Here is a 19,224-nt window from a genome sequence, read left to right as displayed (position 1 = left end):
CAGGCTCGGCTCCCCTACGGGCCACGCAGGTGGTTGGTACTCGTATATGTTATCATAATGTAACCGCGAGAATAGTAGGTACACACACACGCGCACACTGCAGCATTGATGAAAATATTGCAAAAAATCAGCAATAAAAAAATAAGTTAACTGCTCGATCACTATAATTTAATAACATGGACTACTAATGAACCTATACACTCCTATTATACGCAAACTACGAACTACTGCAGCACTGCGATCAACCACCAGACTGAATCTCCTCATATTTTTTTTCCATTTTAAAATTTAAAGAATTCATCATAACCATATAATGTATTATTTTGCACATGAATAACTTACACGCGTTTTATATGACCCTTAGACACTCTATAATCGTTATAACATATTACAGTATATGGTATGCTTACACTTAAACGCACAAAATATGTGGGAAAATTCCGTTCTGCCTCTGTGCAAAGTGCGTAATATAATGAAATTTCCGTGCGTTTATTTTATGTACACCCGACTTTACGGTAAATCTTACTATATTTGAATCTAAAATGTTTCTATATACACATGAGAATTGTGAGTCGTATTTTATACAAACTCACGTTTATTTTATTGCCTGTTGCCTTCGCTATAAAATATTTTTTTTAAAACCGATTAGTATTACTTCCGCGCCTTTCCAGCGTTGTAAGTGGAATACTCATTAAATGTATTCATACAATTTTATTTTTGATATTTGTATAAATATTTGCATACACAGGCAACACAGCAACAACCATACAGTAGACTATTATACAAAAATTAATATTGACATTCCAATAATGTTTTTGAAACACATTTTGTCCATAACATTATATGTCTACATATAATTATAATCCAACGCTTTGATTCATACTATATTATATCGAAGGCGATAATGTGATGATTATTGTACAGGCGTGCAATTATTCATTCTAATTTCGTTTAGACGTTTAGAGGCTTAGAGCTACGTGTGCCTACGTAGTGAGTATATATACAGTTACTTATAATTTATAAGTATTATTCAAATGGGTACTAGTGTTTATTCTGTGTATAATAATATTATGTGTATGTAGACATGTGTTTAAGAACAGTTATAAGTTATAACAAACGGACAATTGTTTTCAAAAGTATCTATCTAGCCAATAGAAAGCGAAAAAATAACACTAGGTATATGATATATGGGTGTATGTGTGCAGTGAAAGATTTCGTGGGTGATACGAAGGCGTGTTTCGTATTTGGCATGACAGTTGTTCCTGCCCTCCCCTGCTCGCAAATTGGCCCAGATTAAAAAAAAAAGTATGTAATATGTAGGTACAATACGCTACCAATAAGCGTTAATCACGAAGTGGTTTTTCATTGAAATTATATTAAAAATTTTAAATTGGAAAGTATAGTAATTATCAAAATGACTTGTCACGACACGTACGTTTTGTATAATATTTAACCCGTTAAACGATTGCAATGTACTGATTAAAATGTGTGATCGGCAACCGGATAAGCTGTTCGACGATCAATAATCATTAATGAACTACCTATTAATGTTAAATTTGTATCGCTGATCATCGTGTATGATTATTATTAAATAATCAGTGAAACTATTATTATATCGAGATGTCACTTACAAAGTCTTATTTGTTTTGTTTTTTTTTTTGCAGTGAAAATGAAAGGCATCCTGCCCGCAGTGTTATGGCTGTGGCAACTCATAAGTTTGGTAAGTAACAACCCAATATCATATAACCATTATTCGTCTAGGTTCTGACTTATATCATCATTAATCCGAAACAAATATATCATTTCATTTTTAATTATAGACCGTGTTACCCAACTGTTTCGAATTACAAACTATTGAAAGTCGAACTGTAAAAGATAGTACACCTGGTATATATTGTACCTATATATACCCATGATATTAATATAATTTCAAAACTGGAAATTATCAATAAAATTCAACATTTTCAGAAAATTTAGGTTGCTATAAGTATTATAAGGTACAGGCCTAACTTTGTACTCGACTTTCATTTTCGATCAAATGTCCAATCATCATAATATATCGAAACCGAGGGGAAAGTATCGAAATTACTATTATGCTAGTATTAAATAGTGATTGAAACCGGTTTGAATATTAAAAAAGAAATGATTCACCAATGCACAAAATCTTATACTTAATGTCTGCGCAAATAAGTGATCACTATACCGTATTACCGTTTATACCTACACCTTGATTATTGTTACCGCTCGGCCATGTTGATTCTTCTATGCACACTGATCTATTTATTATTTTTGAATTTTGAACTATCTCGCAAGATGAATACGAATAAATCTCATTATAATGTCACCCGCGAGATTAAATTCTAAAAGTAATCACGGAAGCACATTTTGAATGGTAGCTGGTAACGATATTGTGTGTGTGTGTTTTTTTTTAAATTAATAATAATTTTAATGGAAATTTTACTGATGGAAAGTCACGAAATACAAGTTTGATAATAAAGATTTTTAATTTTGAACGAAGGTCGATGTTAATCACCTGTTTTTCGACGTTCGTCGTTAGGCTAAACAATGTGTATTTTAATAAAAGCGTTCTTGAGATATATAGACTGGAAGGTTGTGCATACATTTTACACTACGTTTTCATAATTTTTATAATTTATTTTATCCTTCAAGCAAAAAGGGAGACGGCTCAACAATAGTGTTTTATTTCATTATAAAAGTTTGATGTTATAATTGAACACAAACACATGGTTTTTCATTATTATCAAAACAAAATGTATAATTTATTATTTATAATGTAGTACGTAATATTAAGTATGCATATATACGCTTCTAGCGGTTATTTCCATATATGATTTTCACAGATATTTTATGTAGGTATGTTGTTTAAAATGTTTTAAACAAATCTACAGCTCTTTTTTTTAGTTAAATGTAAATAATTATTTATGACATAGTAATTTAGGAAAGACAAACCTATTGTCTGTTCAGTGACCTGTAATTCGTGGGTAGATCCACCAGACGCCTATACATTAATAATTTACATTTGAGATTTGCATAATTTGTATGATTCATTTTTTCGGTTCTTTTATATCCGACAATACTGTTGTAACATTATATTGAAATGCGTTATGGTTAACACTTAAACCATAACGTATTATGACATAGAAGCGTTCGGTGAGTTTGAGTGAGCATTGTTCGGATTGCAACCGATTTGAGGTTTGCTAAACTGTGTATTTGAATGTTAATTGTTTGATATAGTTGCATCAAATTTAATTTGCCCAGCCGTATTGGTTCTTAACGTACCCAAATGTCTGGGAAAAATATCAATGGTCGTATACTAAACCCTATGAAGAGTTTTTTTTTTTTTATCAATTACCTATAGTTTTAACTTAGATACGTTGCATAATATGCTAATATAGACATTTTTCCTCATAATAATAAAATACACAATGTTGTATTCATTTCACGTTATCGGCGGTCTATACCATACAAATATGATCGAATAACCGGAATACTTGTAGTACTATACCTGTGCATTGAATCGATATGATGATGAAAAATTAATTTTTCCATAATTTCTCGTATGATATATCGTGTATTATTGTATATTTTATATAGACTGCACTGACGATTATCATGCTTATAAAGCTATAGTAGGATATATATCGCCAGACAAGCGAAAGGAATAACTGGTTTCCTTCGTCTCGCACTCGGCTCGAGTCGATATTAACAGTGGAGGTAGGTTCTTATATATATTGTTTGAAGAAAACTAGTTTTGTGAGCATAATATCAGCTAAGCTCGTGTGTATGGTTTTTCAAATACCGAGCTGCGAACACCACAGAATATTAACGTTTCAGCAGTCCGTTTGCAAAATCTATTATTAGTAGGTATACAAACATGTTTAACTATTATTTATGTCGGCGAGATGTAATCTTTTTATCGATTCTGTATAATACGTACCATATTATTTAATGATTTAATTTTTCAATTTTGGCAGATCATTAAAATTTTTAACTAGGAAAATATATACTGTATATATTATACCATACAACTATTGAATTATGTGTTGTATTCGACTTTTGTTGTCCTATTACTACCGCGTTACGCTACGCGTTATGTCTTTATTATATTTATTATACAATATACATAAAAGGTGTATTTTTTTTTAAACTCACGACTCTTACACAGCGGTCCATCGATGGTCTTTTGAAACTAATTGTAGCTAGATGTTGTCACTGCGATTGTTGCGGTGCATACCACATATTATTATTATTATTATTATTGTTATATATATAGTGCGTAAGCGGGCGCACACTGCACATACATAATAATAATAATAAATACTATATATTGTATAAACTATGTACACATTACACACAATATCGAACTTGGCACCGGCTTGAACACGGGGCACGAGCAGTCATTCACCCTTAGGTCGTGATTTCAGTTCTGTAAAGTGTTCTCGGACGATTACATTAATCGTGATCGCATTAAAATCGCCGCGTCGAAGGAAACGAGTGTATATATGGACGTTTTTAGAGATCAGAACACACACACGCGCACACACACATATGTGTAAAAAATAAAAAACGGTGTCGTCCGACAGATAGCCCAGACGTAATGTTAAGAGCTGTATGGACAATCATCCGTTTGTCGAGCGGGACACCACGAGTTGGCACAGTGTGCAATAGGCGTGAAAAAATCGATTAGTTCGGCGTGAAAACAATAACAATATAGTGTTACCGTACACTGCGATATAGGTATACTTAATTCGACCGTCAAGTTCAAGGAATATATTAAATATTTGTACAGGTACAATATACAAGATAGAGCAATATAATAATAGAGTAAGTATACGGAAAATATAATGTTTCAGACCAAGTTCAAGATTTCCCGGCAGTGTCTGCATATTTAGCAAAGTATGTGGTCGGTCTATAATCGATTTTATTCCGGTACACCGCGCATATAATACGACATTATACAGATATTATATATTTTGAAGGGAAAATCGTTAGTTTTGAATACGCAACAGACATTACGTCCATCGAGCAGACTACGATATAATCATGGTAGTGCGTACGGAAAGGACCGGGTGGGCTTCTGGTTCTTCTGCGGGCTAACCTTTTTCTCAAAATTTATTTTTTTTTAAATTCCATGCAATGAATACTGGGCCCCACTGAGAAAACTCGTGTGGGGTCTCAACAATAATAATATTATAGTTTATATCAATTGTAGTAAATATTATAGGCAATCTTATGTAATATCTCGAGCCGTAATTGATATCAATAAATAATCTTTAAAAGTGTAATAATAACAATTTGGACACGGATTGTGCTATAGTTACCTACAAAACTGCCCGCCCTCCTCCTGCCAACAATAAGGTCTGCTCACGCCCAGGAACATTTAGGCACCTACATCAAACACGTTCGTGTGTACAATTAGCCGTCTTAATTCGTCCAGAGTGACAAATTACTAATTAGTGGAAGTGACTTTACGAATACGATGCAAGATATAATTGAAAACAGAATGGTGCACTGAATGGAACTCGATTTGATTAGTACGAACCGTTATGTTGTGTTCGAGTGGAAAAAAAACCAAGAGTGTACTAACCTTATACCCGTAAGTACATGACGCTTCTGCTTGATAAATAATATAATTATTCATATTGTCCGAGACTTCAAGTACAGAACGCAGGTAATTTATTCGATTTAAGGGCACACGCTTTATGGGCGTACCTATGTACCAAATATATTGGTAAACGAATATTAAAAAAAAATTAATTGAAGATATATTTTCCACGATTTCGGATGGTACTGAGAACCTTGAAAAACACTGTCGGACTACTACGAAATATTCCAAAACATAATATATCCTTAGCAAAGTATCCGAGTAACGACAACCTTTACAACGAAACGTTAGTGGGTAGCCGTGGTCACTGAAAATAAATAACAGGTTACCGCGACGTCGGTCGATTATCAACCACCATCCATCCATCGCGCTCGTTATTAGAACGTGTGATGTGCAGTTCGCGACTTGGCCTGCGCACAATCATCATTATGATCCCAAGTTCGGCAATCTCAGAGTAAATGATGATTTCAAAATAATTCGATTAACTGCTATGGGTAGGTATACTCTCATCGGATCGAATTGTTTGTACATGTATATTATTATGCATTTTACTCTTCTCAAACAAAATCCGTCGGACGAACAAAAAGAACCTTCGCCCGGAGTGTACCCATTTATATTGTTATTATGATGCGTTTAACACAACCGCGCATAAAATACATTATTGTAATAACGACGAGCATTACAACTATCCTCGCCCAGCGTGCGTTATTTACGTAGTTAATGGTCGCCGGTAATGTATATGTTATATAATTTTTATATATATATATATATATACGATGAGGTAAGTGCCATCTCACACAGAGATATGATCCTCCGGGGGTGCTGTACGAGACAATAGAATGCCCAAGTGCGTGTACATCGTCCGACGAGTGCGTCGTGTAATTACTATATACGAACGTTGACGCAAAGAAATAGGAAAATAGGTATACACAATATCCACCTAATAATATCTTGCGCACGCGCACGTCCACACACGTTGGCATTATTATTATTATTATGATCGAAAACAAATACCCCGATGGTGATACCTGCCATAGGCTCAAAGTATATATATATATATATATATATATTATAATATTTTAATGATGAGACGCATTGTACATTACACCGAACGGATTGTCCAGACGACGGTCAGTGTAGATAATATAAAGAGTCCCCCACCCACCCACTGCAGACGCCTGTCCGATTCGTATGTGTGTAATGTGTATAGGTATGTACGGCGATAGGTGCGTGTACGTCGGAAAAATCGAATTCGTTCTATAATGAAAATATTAAATTATAATAATAGTATAATATTATCGACGCGGTGCAATGGCGTCTGCGGCTGTTTTACGTTGATCGATTTAGTCATGCGACACTCTGTACAGCATACTCGTTATATTATAATAGTATAATATATAAAGATTCGGCGGCATTCCTGCGAGCCATTGTGCGCTGGATGACGACGATATAATAACATAATATTATGCTTAGACCACCGCAGCCCATTGTGGGGCGCCTGTTATTTTGTTTGTGTATTTTATTTTCCCATTTCGACGAGTGGCCAATAAATTAACAACCCACACAGAGCCGGAGGTGTAAAGTTCAGAACCGGTTGGGTGGCGATTTAATTTTTTTTTTTTTTGCACGTCGGAAGTCTCTCGACACCGCTCTATTCTTCGCCTTCGTCGTTGTTATATTATATTGGATATCATATAATGTGTTATTGTTGTACGTTAACGAGATTATATATTGTGTACACTGTACATAAGACATCGACCGGGGTAAAAAAAAAAATTCGTTTGGTAGTTCATTAGCGGACGGCCACCATAATATATTATAAGACGTCGTCACCGTGTCCGGGAATCATTAAATTAGGTAGTATAGTCAATTACTGCAGTACACGCGTGCCAATAATTATAATTATTTTTCTCGTCTGGTTCGACTCGCCTCAAATCCATTTCCCTGTAGAATAATATTCGAGAAATCGGTCAAAAATCACGCGAAAACTATGTTTACATATTATTGTATGCTTACTGCAGGTACATAGAATTTGATTATTTTGTGGTTTCTTCTACAATAATAATATGAAATTTTTTTAAAAATTTATTTATCGAGTGGTGGGTTCATAATAATTACACACGTCTGTTTGTTAACCTTGCAGCCGCGTGTGTGTTATATAGCAATATTATGTTATTCTAACACCGTATAGTTAGGTACATATTATAAACACTTTTTGGGCGGCGACTAAGTGATTTCGTGTAAAACGCCATAAGCATCGCCGCCGCCGCCGCCGCCTCGAACGCTGCACGTCTTATATTATGTTATCCGTGTACATCGAATGACGTTTAATTACGGGGAAAAAAAATTACCACCACAGCGTTCGGAGCGCATATATTATTATTATTATTATCATCATCATTATCGTGTCTATTAGAGGGTAATCGATATTATGAACGATATATTCTTTACATTCCTACACACACACACACACACACACACACACACAGTCCAGACTCTTTAGTGCACCGGTATGCGCGGTATACTGCAGTGTACCAGCTATATACTCGTACAACATACCACTATACAGCGCAGTAGTAGTAGACTGTAATCGTGGCGCGGAGGAAGATTACTTTGACAACGTGCACCGCCCCCTGTATTTATTTGGTCGTGATATTATGTTTCCAGTTTTTCTTTTTTTTCCCCTTTTGTTCTTACACGACCTACCCAGGGGTATCATACCATTACATTATTATTGTTATTATGCACACTACTCGAGGGATTGTCTTCATCGTGTGTCAGTTATATTTATAGTACGTATGTGTTTACGTAGGTATATGTTTACGCAGTCGCGGCGATCACGCCGATGATGTTTGCTCAGGAATAACGATACGATTTCGAACGTTCCTGCGGGGTCGACGAACCCGTCTCCGACAAATCGCAGGCTGCTCCTCTCGACATACGTCCGTCGTGGTGTGGACTGCTGCGTAAGTCGCGAGCCGACCGATCGGCCCGGAGCATTTCAACTGCGTGCAGCCATAAATTATAATTTTATTTCGTTTATTTTATTACTTTATGTTTTCTTGTTTTTTATTATTTTTTTTTTTTTTTGGCAAACGTTTTCGTCGACACTCAAAGCCGAGAGGCCGCAATGTCCTCACCCAATACTTAATCTTCACACTAAACATATCATCGTAATATCTATATGTATATTTATTCTATTCCGAATTATTATTTGTCTCGGATCGTGACGATTTGTATATCTATACTCATCTCGGTCGGGCGCGGTCTTCTCGAGTTCCTCGCAGTTCAACACACTTTGTCGAATAATGTGATGTCCCTGTATGACTCAAGTTTGTAGTTCACTGTAATCCGATGATTTCGGTCATTGCGGTTCATTGCAGCATACAAAATAGCGAACGAATATGTCCGAGGACTGCATAGTACACCAAACCGCGCTGCAGAAGCGATAGAGTGTGTTTCATCTCAATGGCTACACGATTACGCGCATATTATAATATTGTAATGTATTTTAGATATAAAACAATAGCCGAGCATAAAATAATTTACCGCGCTCACTAAATCGGTATAAGCAACGTGCAGCCTAATAGTAAAGCTTTCCTTCGGCATTCTCGGGTCGATGACGTAAAAAATACCGGTTTCTGCGAGCCATATTGCGGAGTCGCTGGTGATTATTATATACGTGCGGTCAGCTTTTTTTTCTTTATATTTTAGTTTTTCCGCCCACTAGTGCCCACGACGGCGGTTCGGCTCATGATGTGCGGTTGTAAATTAAAAACCCGAACGCCGCGCATGGAGATCATCTATATATTTATAAATTCAGAAATAAATACTCGCCTATCGTTCAAATAGACAAATAAAATATAGGTATTCTGCCGGGTCTTATAATAATTACACGCATTGCATACTACTTATATGGGCGTTTATAAGTAATAAACAAAATACAATATGTTATACCCATCACGTATATGGCAGGTATATAAAACCGATCGACGAACCTACCCCATTGTAGATGCGTATACGGAAGGAAGTCCGTGAACGACAACAGTCGTATAGTGCACGTGATACAATACGAATACACGTCGTAGTGTGACGTGTTAAGTGTGTGTGTGTGTGTGTGTGTGTGTGTGTGTGTGTGTGTGTGTGTGTGTGTGTGTGTGTGTGTGTGTAATAATTTAGAAACGTACATGTAGAGTTAGCACTGGAAACTTGGGTGCTGGTAAATAACAATGTAATGATAGTTTATGCCGGACCCAGCCTTATAGACGTAGTCGTGCATATATATGCGTTTTAAAACCACGCGCGTTAGGTTTTTGTTTCCGTCTGTGTATTCAATTAATGAATCACCGGTGAAAGTGTTTGTATATAGTTATGAATATAAACGCCGGACTGTCCGAAGACCCCCGCGACCCGATAATATGTATAATATTCGGTTAATATACACACCTGCAGAGTGTGTACAATGTACATATTACCTACACCGTAATGGAAATGGAAATCGAGTTTATTTATTTTTTTTAGCGAGATAGAATTATTAATTTCGACGAGAACCCGACGCTGAATTCTCGAAGCCCATGAACGGTTTTGAGCGTAATGTACATAGGTATCTTTATAGTTGGACAATCTGTTCTGTATTATAGTCGATATCAAATTATGATGGGTCAAATATGCTTATATTATTAAAATCAAATCTTGTATTTAAAAAAAATAATCTTACAGTATAATATTTAAGAAGTATGGTTTGAATTTTTTTTTCATTTAATTCTCTGATAGTTATAGTTATACTTCAAATAAGTACAACACGCATATAAATTTGTACATTAAAAAGTGATAAAAAAATATTTATTAGCATCGAATTCAAGTAATAAAAAATATGTTTTATTCACTCCATTAATACCAAAACTTGATTATACCTAATAATATGAGATTAGGTACTGTTTAAATTATAGTATAGCAATGACGTAAACATGTATAATTCCTGAAATATTAAACTTTTTTGTTCTATGATTTTTGAGAAGTATACCTATACTTCTATATATATACATTTATAAATACCAAACTAAAACATCATCTATATAAGTAAATAGTATATTATAATGGCGTATCTTATTTCTGTTTTCAATTATAATTTATCGTTTCTTCCTATATTTATTTAATTCGTTTGAAAGCGATAGAATATCGCTGAATCATATATTATTGTACATATCCTCGATGTTCGATCGATAGATGTGTTTTAACTCAAAATTATCAAAAATGAACCGAATATGTGTGACGTATACATGTATGTGTATCAAACACTATAAATATTAATCTATAAGGAATATACTGGAGTAATGGTTGTTTTCGCTGAAATTCGATGTTATCGATCCTGCAAATCTACAATATTATAGACGTCACAAATCGAGTGATCGAAAATTGTTAACCGAAAAAAGGTCGCATAAGACAACAATTATATTATCTGATGGTATCGATTTGTCGGGATACCCGTGGAGAGAGGAGTAGGTACGCCTATATTATATACCTATCGTTGCGCATTAGTTGATTTTTATGACGCCGACCAGAGCGAATACCTAAGACATTATGTACGTATTTTGACTCTGGGAAAAGTCAACAACGCCGTTCTCGACGGGCATTACCGTCGTCAAATTTGATATGTGCGTCGCCGGGTATGTATTATTATGGCGTATATATAGTATACAAGAGTAATAATAATAATAATAATACAAAACGAAATATTAACAATAATAGTTTAAAAAAAAAAAAAAACTGTATTTAAAGATCGCCTGGACACAATAGTGATGTTAGTTCCACTCGTGGACGTTATAGATATGTGACGCAACAAACACGGGCACTGCTGCAATATCAAGGGCGTGATCGATTTTTACGGCGGTGCTTGCGTGCACGCGTTCGTCCTTCCCGCGATTTAATGTAATCGCATTATGGCAGCGATCGCGGTGGATCCGTGTAACGAATTATGAGGAAAAAAACTCGCACTAAACGCGAAAAAGAAAGAAACACATCACAATATCACAACTGTACAGCGGTGATTAACTGCGTCGATCTTCCGGACTGTCCAAATCGGGACGGACGAGAGGGTTCACTTTCGCTCGTCCGTATTTGGCGAAACGGGTCACATTTCTACAAACACACACACACACACACACACACACACACACACACTCTAACACACCCGAGACCGACACACTGTCGTTTTTCGCGTATGGGAATTATTTTTCAAACGTCATAATCGAGCGCACGTAACGCGATCCATAATAGCAGGCGTTATAATCGTTATTGTTTCACGAATCGAAACGTAATAATAATGTCAGCAGCAGCTTTCCACCAGCGGCCCGACAAGAAACGACAGAGAAAAGGAAGACTATTCGCATATTTCGTCTTTACTGCATGTGTGTGCCTACCTATAGTCACATACGCGAGTCGTATTAATTTCTCTTAACGGCCGTCGTCGCGTCGTCAACAACGCCGCGCGCAAGTTACACAACCGCGATTTATATATACGTTGGATTTTGGCCTTGAATATCGTACGTTTCGTTATAATATTCGGATCCTACGTACGATACATATCTAGAGCGTATATTATTATTATTATAATATTATATTATGGTACAACGCACCAAGACACAATGCACCACATTTCAACTGTGCAGCATTATGATGTAGGCATACATATTATTATATTGTCTTTCTATCTGAGCGCGGTTTGTGTGTGCGTGTGTCAGTCTTTCGTCCGCACCATTACTACACAGATGCGGAGAAAAATAATCGTCGGCGGTAACGTTTTCACTGTGTGACATTCACCCAGAAATATTGAAGTTATGTAACCTGCAGCAGACGGCGCGGTGGCGTCTTCGTGGGTGCATACTAATGCGTATATATATTCTTATTCGAACGACTCGCGCGGGCAATATACCGGCCCGAGTGCATACTCACATGTATAAATGTGTGTGTGTGTGTGTATATATTATGCGAAACACTCGAAATAATAATGTTATTATTACGTCCTTGGGCCGACTCGAGTTCCCATATAAGGGTAAGCTATAGCGGTTTCTCCGATAACCCACGCCATGCCGGAGCGGACGACCTCATGATAATTTCGTAATGTTGCATGAGAGAATATAATCGTACCAAACCCGCAAAGATTCCGTACGAAAGCTGTCGTGGATTCGACGAACACTGGTGAAATCATAAAAAACATAGATAGGTGTTGTAGTAGAAAATAGACGAAGGCGTCTGAAAAGGAATCTTTACCGCGGTACCTATAATATACCTATATACCTATCGGCCGGGCGTTAAAGTCTCCGAATCCCATAAATCATAATATATAAGTGCGTGGCTCCCTCAGAAATCTATACATATTATTGGGAAGGTGTACCTATATTATAATACTTATATATACATTATTGTATGTGCCCACGGAAAAACTACTGCCGTCGTGGCTTTACTACGTTACGGTACAGTCACGGGAAATCTTCTTACACATAACTATTGCGACACGAAATTCCAAAATCGGAAACAATATAATCGATCAGCACACCTGGTTGCTGGTGCATTGCCCATTAACGGTCAGAGCCCAGTGCCCTCGGTAATTCTTTTTTTCTCCGGCGTTTCCTGCATGCTATAGATGTAGGCGCATATATAGTCCAAACGGACAGTGCTTGGTCATCGCTATGACCATCACGATTATCTGACAAAAAGTACTGCAGGTTGATGTCTATTTTTTATACCACTGCCGTGGTGGGCCGATGAGACTAATAAAAAAAAGTAATGTATAACGGTCACAATACGAACCGCGGCATAAGAATTCACTTACAGTTCCATTCAGTAATTTAATTCAATAGAAACTAATTTTTTTCCATCGGAAGCGGCCAAAGACATTCGTCCATTCGTCTTCTGTTTCGATTTATTTTATTTTTTAACGGTCTACAGCTCTTATATATACTGTATATGATGAATAGTGATCGATTGTTTCCACTACACTTTGAGATTAAAGTATTGACATTTTCTCTGATGGGGACGTGTGCCTACAATAGATTGCTTTAGAAGTTTGAATTTTTGTGTTGTGCTATAAGTGTATAACGCGTAGGCACTTCTATACATATATATATTTCTTTATTTTGTAACCGGTTGAATAAACAACTTGATAGTTGAAAATCACGTAGATGATAGATAGTAGCCATAGGTGAGACCTAAAATTATTAGATAATAATATAGTACTACGAATCAAATTTAAGAATATGATTATTCATATACACAATGTGTAAATACAGAGATGTATAGGTGTATAATAATTATTTTGGATTTACACGCGTGGATAAGACCGTGATACTGCCATTTATTTGAATGCGCATAATTTGCGTGAATATAATTTGGGGATAAAAAGAAACAGAAAACTCAGTACAGTCATGGCGGGTAACCTAAGGTTAAGGGCATAGGAGTCTCGGATGGCTTCTCGGAAGTCATAACCTTGTAGTTAAAAGGAAGACGATATAACGACATCAGCTCAGATAATGGCTACTGCGTGAACCTAAACGAAACCAACAAACCGTGCAATTGTTGATGGAGCGTTACATTTTAGTCTGTACATCGTTGTTGATCTGGTGTTCTGAAATTGACATTTTTCATAATGGACAAAACAAACCAATTGCAACCCTATATGAAAATCGAAAAAAATTAATGTTCACCTAATCGTTAATTATTATTTACATACATAATATTTATAATGAAGGCACCTATATCATAAAAATACATTATACTTTCAGCAATATGAACAAAAATAATTAAAATACAATAATAATTACTATATTAAAACCAATTCTTATATAATAAATTAAATTATAAAAAATACTAATTTTTATAAATATGAATAATCAAACATCAAAAATTTTGAAATATAATGTAGGTATATACAGTCTTTATGTACAATATATATATTATTAAAAAAAAAATATTATTTCGATTTTACTTTTAAAATAGAATTTGTTGCCGTCCCATATGATTTTTGGTGGTTAGTGTAAGCTATATAGATACTTGAATGTTACACTTATATTATTATTATAAACTTCATTGAATAGCATATAATATTATTATAACTACTACAGATCTCAGGGTTAACAGCGCCACATGATATCTTTTTGAATTGAAATATAGGGCACGTTATAGTCTTAGGCGATAATTATAACTAGTATTAAAAAAAAATGATCATCAATAGTGACTATAGTGAGCCAGTTATATTAATACAGTTAATTATCCGAATAGCTGTATGCATAATATACAGTATATACACATTCAAATAAAAGTCCGCAAGGTAAATATTATTTACAAAGATATTTCCTTCCGTTCAATTACTCATTTCATACACATTCGTGTGAATTGAATGCAAGTATACGGTATACTATGAAGCCACTATATATAGCACAGTAATAGTTTCGTAATAACTCGTATAGTTGATATTTTAAAAATGATTTATGCGAATATATATGAACGAATGTATTCGTTAGGCCATTGGGGCGAAAATAGAAAAATCCATATGACTAAAACTATAGTGACCTTTACTAGGATGTTTGAATTTTAAAAATGTATGACTGTTTCGATTTCGATAACTTTTATAACTGATTAAAATATAAAAATAAAACGTACACATTAACCAATATTTTGAATTGTCTTACAGGTAAATGCTCAAGGCGGAATTGGATATGGAATAAAAAGAGAGATATTCTTTTTGAACTTGGAAGACGGATACTTTGGATGCCAAGTGAACGAGTCTACGACGGTGTTGCAGTTGTATGAGCTTTCCAGGCTATGCGACGGCAAACAAGACTGTTACAAGGGATCCGATGAACTGAGACGAGAACTCAAGTGCACGAGTAAGTCAACGATTATTTTATTTCGATGATTTTACAATAATAATTTTTATTTGACAATATCGATTAGTTTATATAATTAAGCGTTCGACGAAAATGACGAATCAATACGTAGGTGAAACCGGATATTTTAGTCAGTATTCGATATTATTTTGCGTTACCTAGCTTTAGTGCCTGCGGAGATACACTTTACATATATTATTACTTTTAACGCGTTTGCATTTTTAACCGCAAGTGAATTTTGTAGTTTCAATTACTACATAATATAGTTTAGTATCAATCGCGTATAACAAATCGAAAACCTTGGAGGTATCCAGCTGGTATACTCTCGAGATCTATAACTTTCACGACCCTCAACATGCATCGACTGCAGGGGCCCTGCTGTAGCTCGAGCATAGTCTATACTATTGTAACACACGCGACTTACGGGCAACGGTCTTTCTTTCGACATTGGCGCTCTGAAATATGCACTATACACGCACTATACTTGCCGTTTTACAAAATATGTATAACTGCTGCAGTAACGCGTAATAGGTGTTCATATTTATAATATCATGATATCATGTACGTGTAGGACTCGCGAAATGTCCGATAAATATTCGATCATATTTTGTTTGTTTCTTTGTCTCGATAACAATCCCACAATCGTTATAATAGTGCTCATGAAATGGAAAACTATATGATGACTGACAAACATGGATCGGAACTGTATCATTAATAAACATGCGGTTTTTTGGATGGCTGACAACCGACCGCATGTGATTTTAAACTTCTAAGCACGTAATGAGTATCCAACGAGCCAAAAAATGGCCAAAAGTGTAAATTGTATACTTCATTCGCCGAGTGTAAGTATAACTATACACGTCCCGAGGATGATTGAATACGTCCAATATGGATCTATAGCCACTATTTTTCGAATTTTCGGTGGAAAAAACAAAGTGCGAATGCACCGGTTTCCGGTTTTACACATATGACGTACCTGCCTATATAGTATATCGACACATAATAATATGTAATAAACGCATTCTATTGTCTCACACCCGAAGCGGTAAATCGTCAAATCCGTCCGGTTGTACGTGTGTGCAGTCGTCAATATAATAATAATTTTCAATACGACTTATACCACCTGTACCCAGTACCGATTATACTACATAATATTATCAATAATTAATATACGAAATAATAGTACTCGTACTTGCTGCGGTGACCGCACGTGTACACTGCAGTCGTCCGTGCGAGAGAGAAAAAAAGCACCGGGCCGAGTGAACGTCGTGTACGGCACAATAAGTATACTTACGTACTTGCCTCCTATGTACACACATATGAAATTATATATACGTATACATATCAACTCGCAGACGGACACACAATACGTACGTAATAATGGCGGGTTGACGTATAATATGCATGTACGCACACCTACCCGAAACGGCCGTCGTCGTCGTATTCGTCATCACACCGCCGCCGCCGCCGTCGTCGGGGACGTGCCGTGGGTCTTTTAATAATCAAGCCGGCTGCAGTACGCTGTTTGAATAATCAAACGCCGCCCGTACGCGAGTGTAAAATAATGGAGAAAAAAATAAAATATGACGTGTCGACGTAACACCGTGAAATAAAAAACAGGATTAATCGTATACGCGGCCATACCATCATTGGTGGTCGACAACTCGAGATCTCGGATATTGAAAAAGGAAATGCAACTACATTATATTATGTGTTGTCATCAATATATAGCGATAATACGTGGTACCTAAATACATTGTTTCGTATACATTCACACACTACGGGAGCTTATCGTGTTTCCGGTGTTTCCGCCGATTTATACCAGGAGTTTTGGATATTGGAGATGGCGGTGTGCTGAAAATACCGATCACTAGAACATCACTGATAACAGATCCAACAATAATATATTTTTTTTTTTTTATTATTATAAAAACCGCTAGTATAAACTATGATAGCTTGACAATTACATAAACAATAATATATTTTATCGCGTTTTTAAAATTTAATTTTCTGAAACTTGATGTATTAACGGACAACGGTATTAAACATTATGAGAATTAGAATTTCGGGAGGGCCTTAACGCTCCAACAGATATTTTATTCGACCACAAAATAATATATTATTGGTATATATTTTGTGTTTTGGAATCAACTGACAAACGTCACTTTATCAAGAAACAGCACCACAAATGATCAATTACAAAAACGCAAGTTTATGCATGAATTTAATGAACAGTTTTTAAATATAATATCGCATGACATTTGATATACGATATTGGTAATAATATGCATAGAAACGAATCGCATGGTGAAATTTTAACGTAATTTATACATTATAAACAAATAACTAATAACAAATATTCACTATTTACTCGTATTTCAGTATATCTAGAATCTACCTATTTTGTCATACAGACATTAATATTACAAGTCGTGTTTCAACAAAGAGTTATATACATTATATTATTACGGTGTTTAAGTGGTGGAACATTTTTTCGAACATTTAAGTATTGAGTAATAATATCTAATACCTACTCGTAAACGGAGGAGAGGTTATTCTCAATATCGCGGGTACCTATATATATATATACATTTATTGTTTTTATACAGCCAATAATGTTTGTATTGTGATACGCGTATAATAAACATATATCATGAGAAAAAGTCTGTATACTAAAATTTCGACTGGACCATTAGTCAGTTGCAACACCCATAATAAGATACGTCGTTCCGCAAAATGCGGAGAGTCAAAACTCAAAATCGATTTGTCATTGAAATCGAGGAAAAAATTGAAAAAAACAAATACGAGTTTTGCGACCATGACAGTGTATACCTACACGCCGTTTCGTTTAAAGACGACGGATATCGCCCACGGCACAGGAAAAACGACACACGATATAACAACGTTCTAGTACATAACAAACATAGTTAGGTTATACAGGTAGGCCTGCATACAATATATCGAGTTTGTCACAACACGGTCGAAAAATACACTACTCGAACTCTGATATTATAATGATCCGGTACTGTCATTTCACCCCATCATAATATAATATATGCGTACGCTGCAGATTTTTATATTTACTCGACTTAAACAATCGATTTCGCATCATATACGATTCGTCGTGACTTCGAGATAAAAATAAATCATCACAAACGGAATATCATGCCTATATATGATATATAAAGCTACCGGCACATATATATTTCACTCGGATCGTAATCAATGTATAATATACAGCATACCTATACATAGTATAATTTAGTATATGATATATATACCTAGGTGGTACTCATAATAATAATAATAATATGATATATAATGTTGTATTGTTGTGTATAAAAGCGTTCGTTCGTTTTCCTAAATTTTTTTCGATCGGTACGATCTTCAGATGCTCTCAGATGATGTGTCTCGAGGGATGTCATCGTCCGAAAGGCCCTGTGATGGCTGCAACGCGTACCACCCACAATACACGTAATCTGTTTCAATTGTTGTTATTATAGTAAGTTACATTAACAGACAAACAACGCCGACAATAATGACAAGATAGGGATAACCGCCCCCAAAACATTATGAAAGATGTCGAAGTAATTTTTTCTACTCACCGCTCTAATGTTTCTTTACAGGTACCTAATTTTTATTGTTAAAATATCCAACCCTACGGTATTTCTTTCCGACTTCCATTTAATTATCCCACGAGGACCTTCCACGTTT

General features: G+C 35.5%; 1 protein-coding gene across 1 annotated transcript in view; it reads left to right on the top strand.

Moving 5' to 3' along the window:
• The window catches only part of LOC111028956, a 126,350-nt gene that overhangs the window by 12,467 nt on the left and 94,659 nt on the right, over positions 1–19,224 (top strand). Inside the window, exons 2-3 of the mRNA XM_022307751.1 lie at positions 1,665–1,720; positions 15,315–15,510. Coding sequence (XP_022163443.1) covers positions 1,665–1,720; positions 15,315–15,510 — 252 coding nt within the window. The remainder of the gene's footprint in view (positions 1–1,664; positions 1,721–15,314; positions 15,511–19,224) is intronic.

This window comes from Myzus persicae, unplaced genomic scaffold (genome assembly GCF_001856785.1).
Source record: "Myzus persicae strain clone G006 unplaced genomic scaffold, MPER_G0061.0, whole genome shotgun sequence".
NCBI lineage: Eukaryota > Metazoa > Arthropoda > Insecta > Hemiptera > Aphididae > Myzus > Myzus persicae.
Note: the sequence above shows the minus strand (reverse complement) of the source record. Positions and strands in the feature narration are given on the sequence as shown.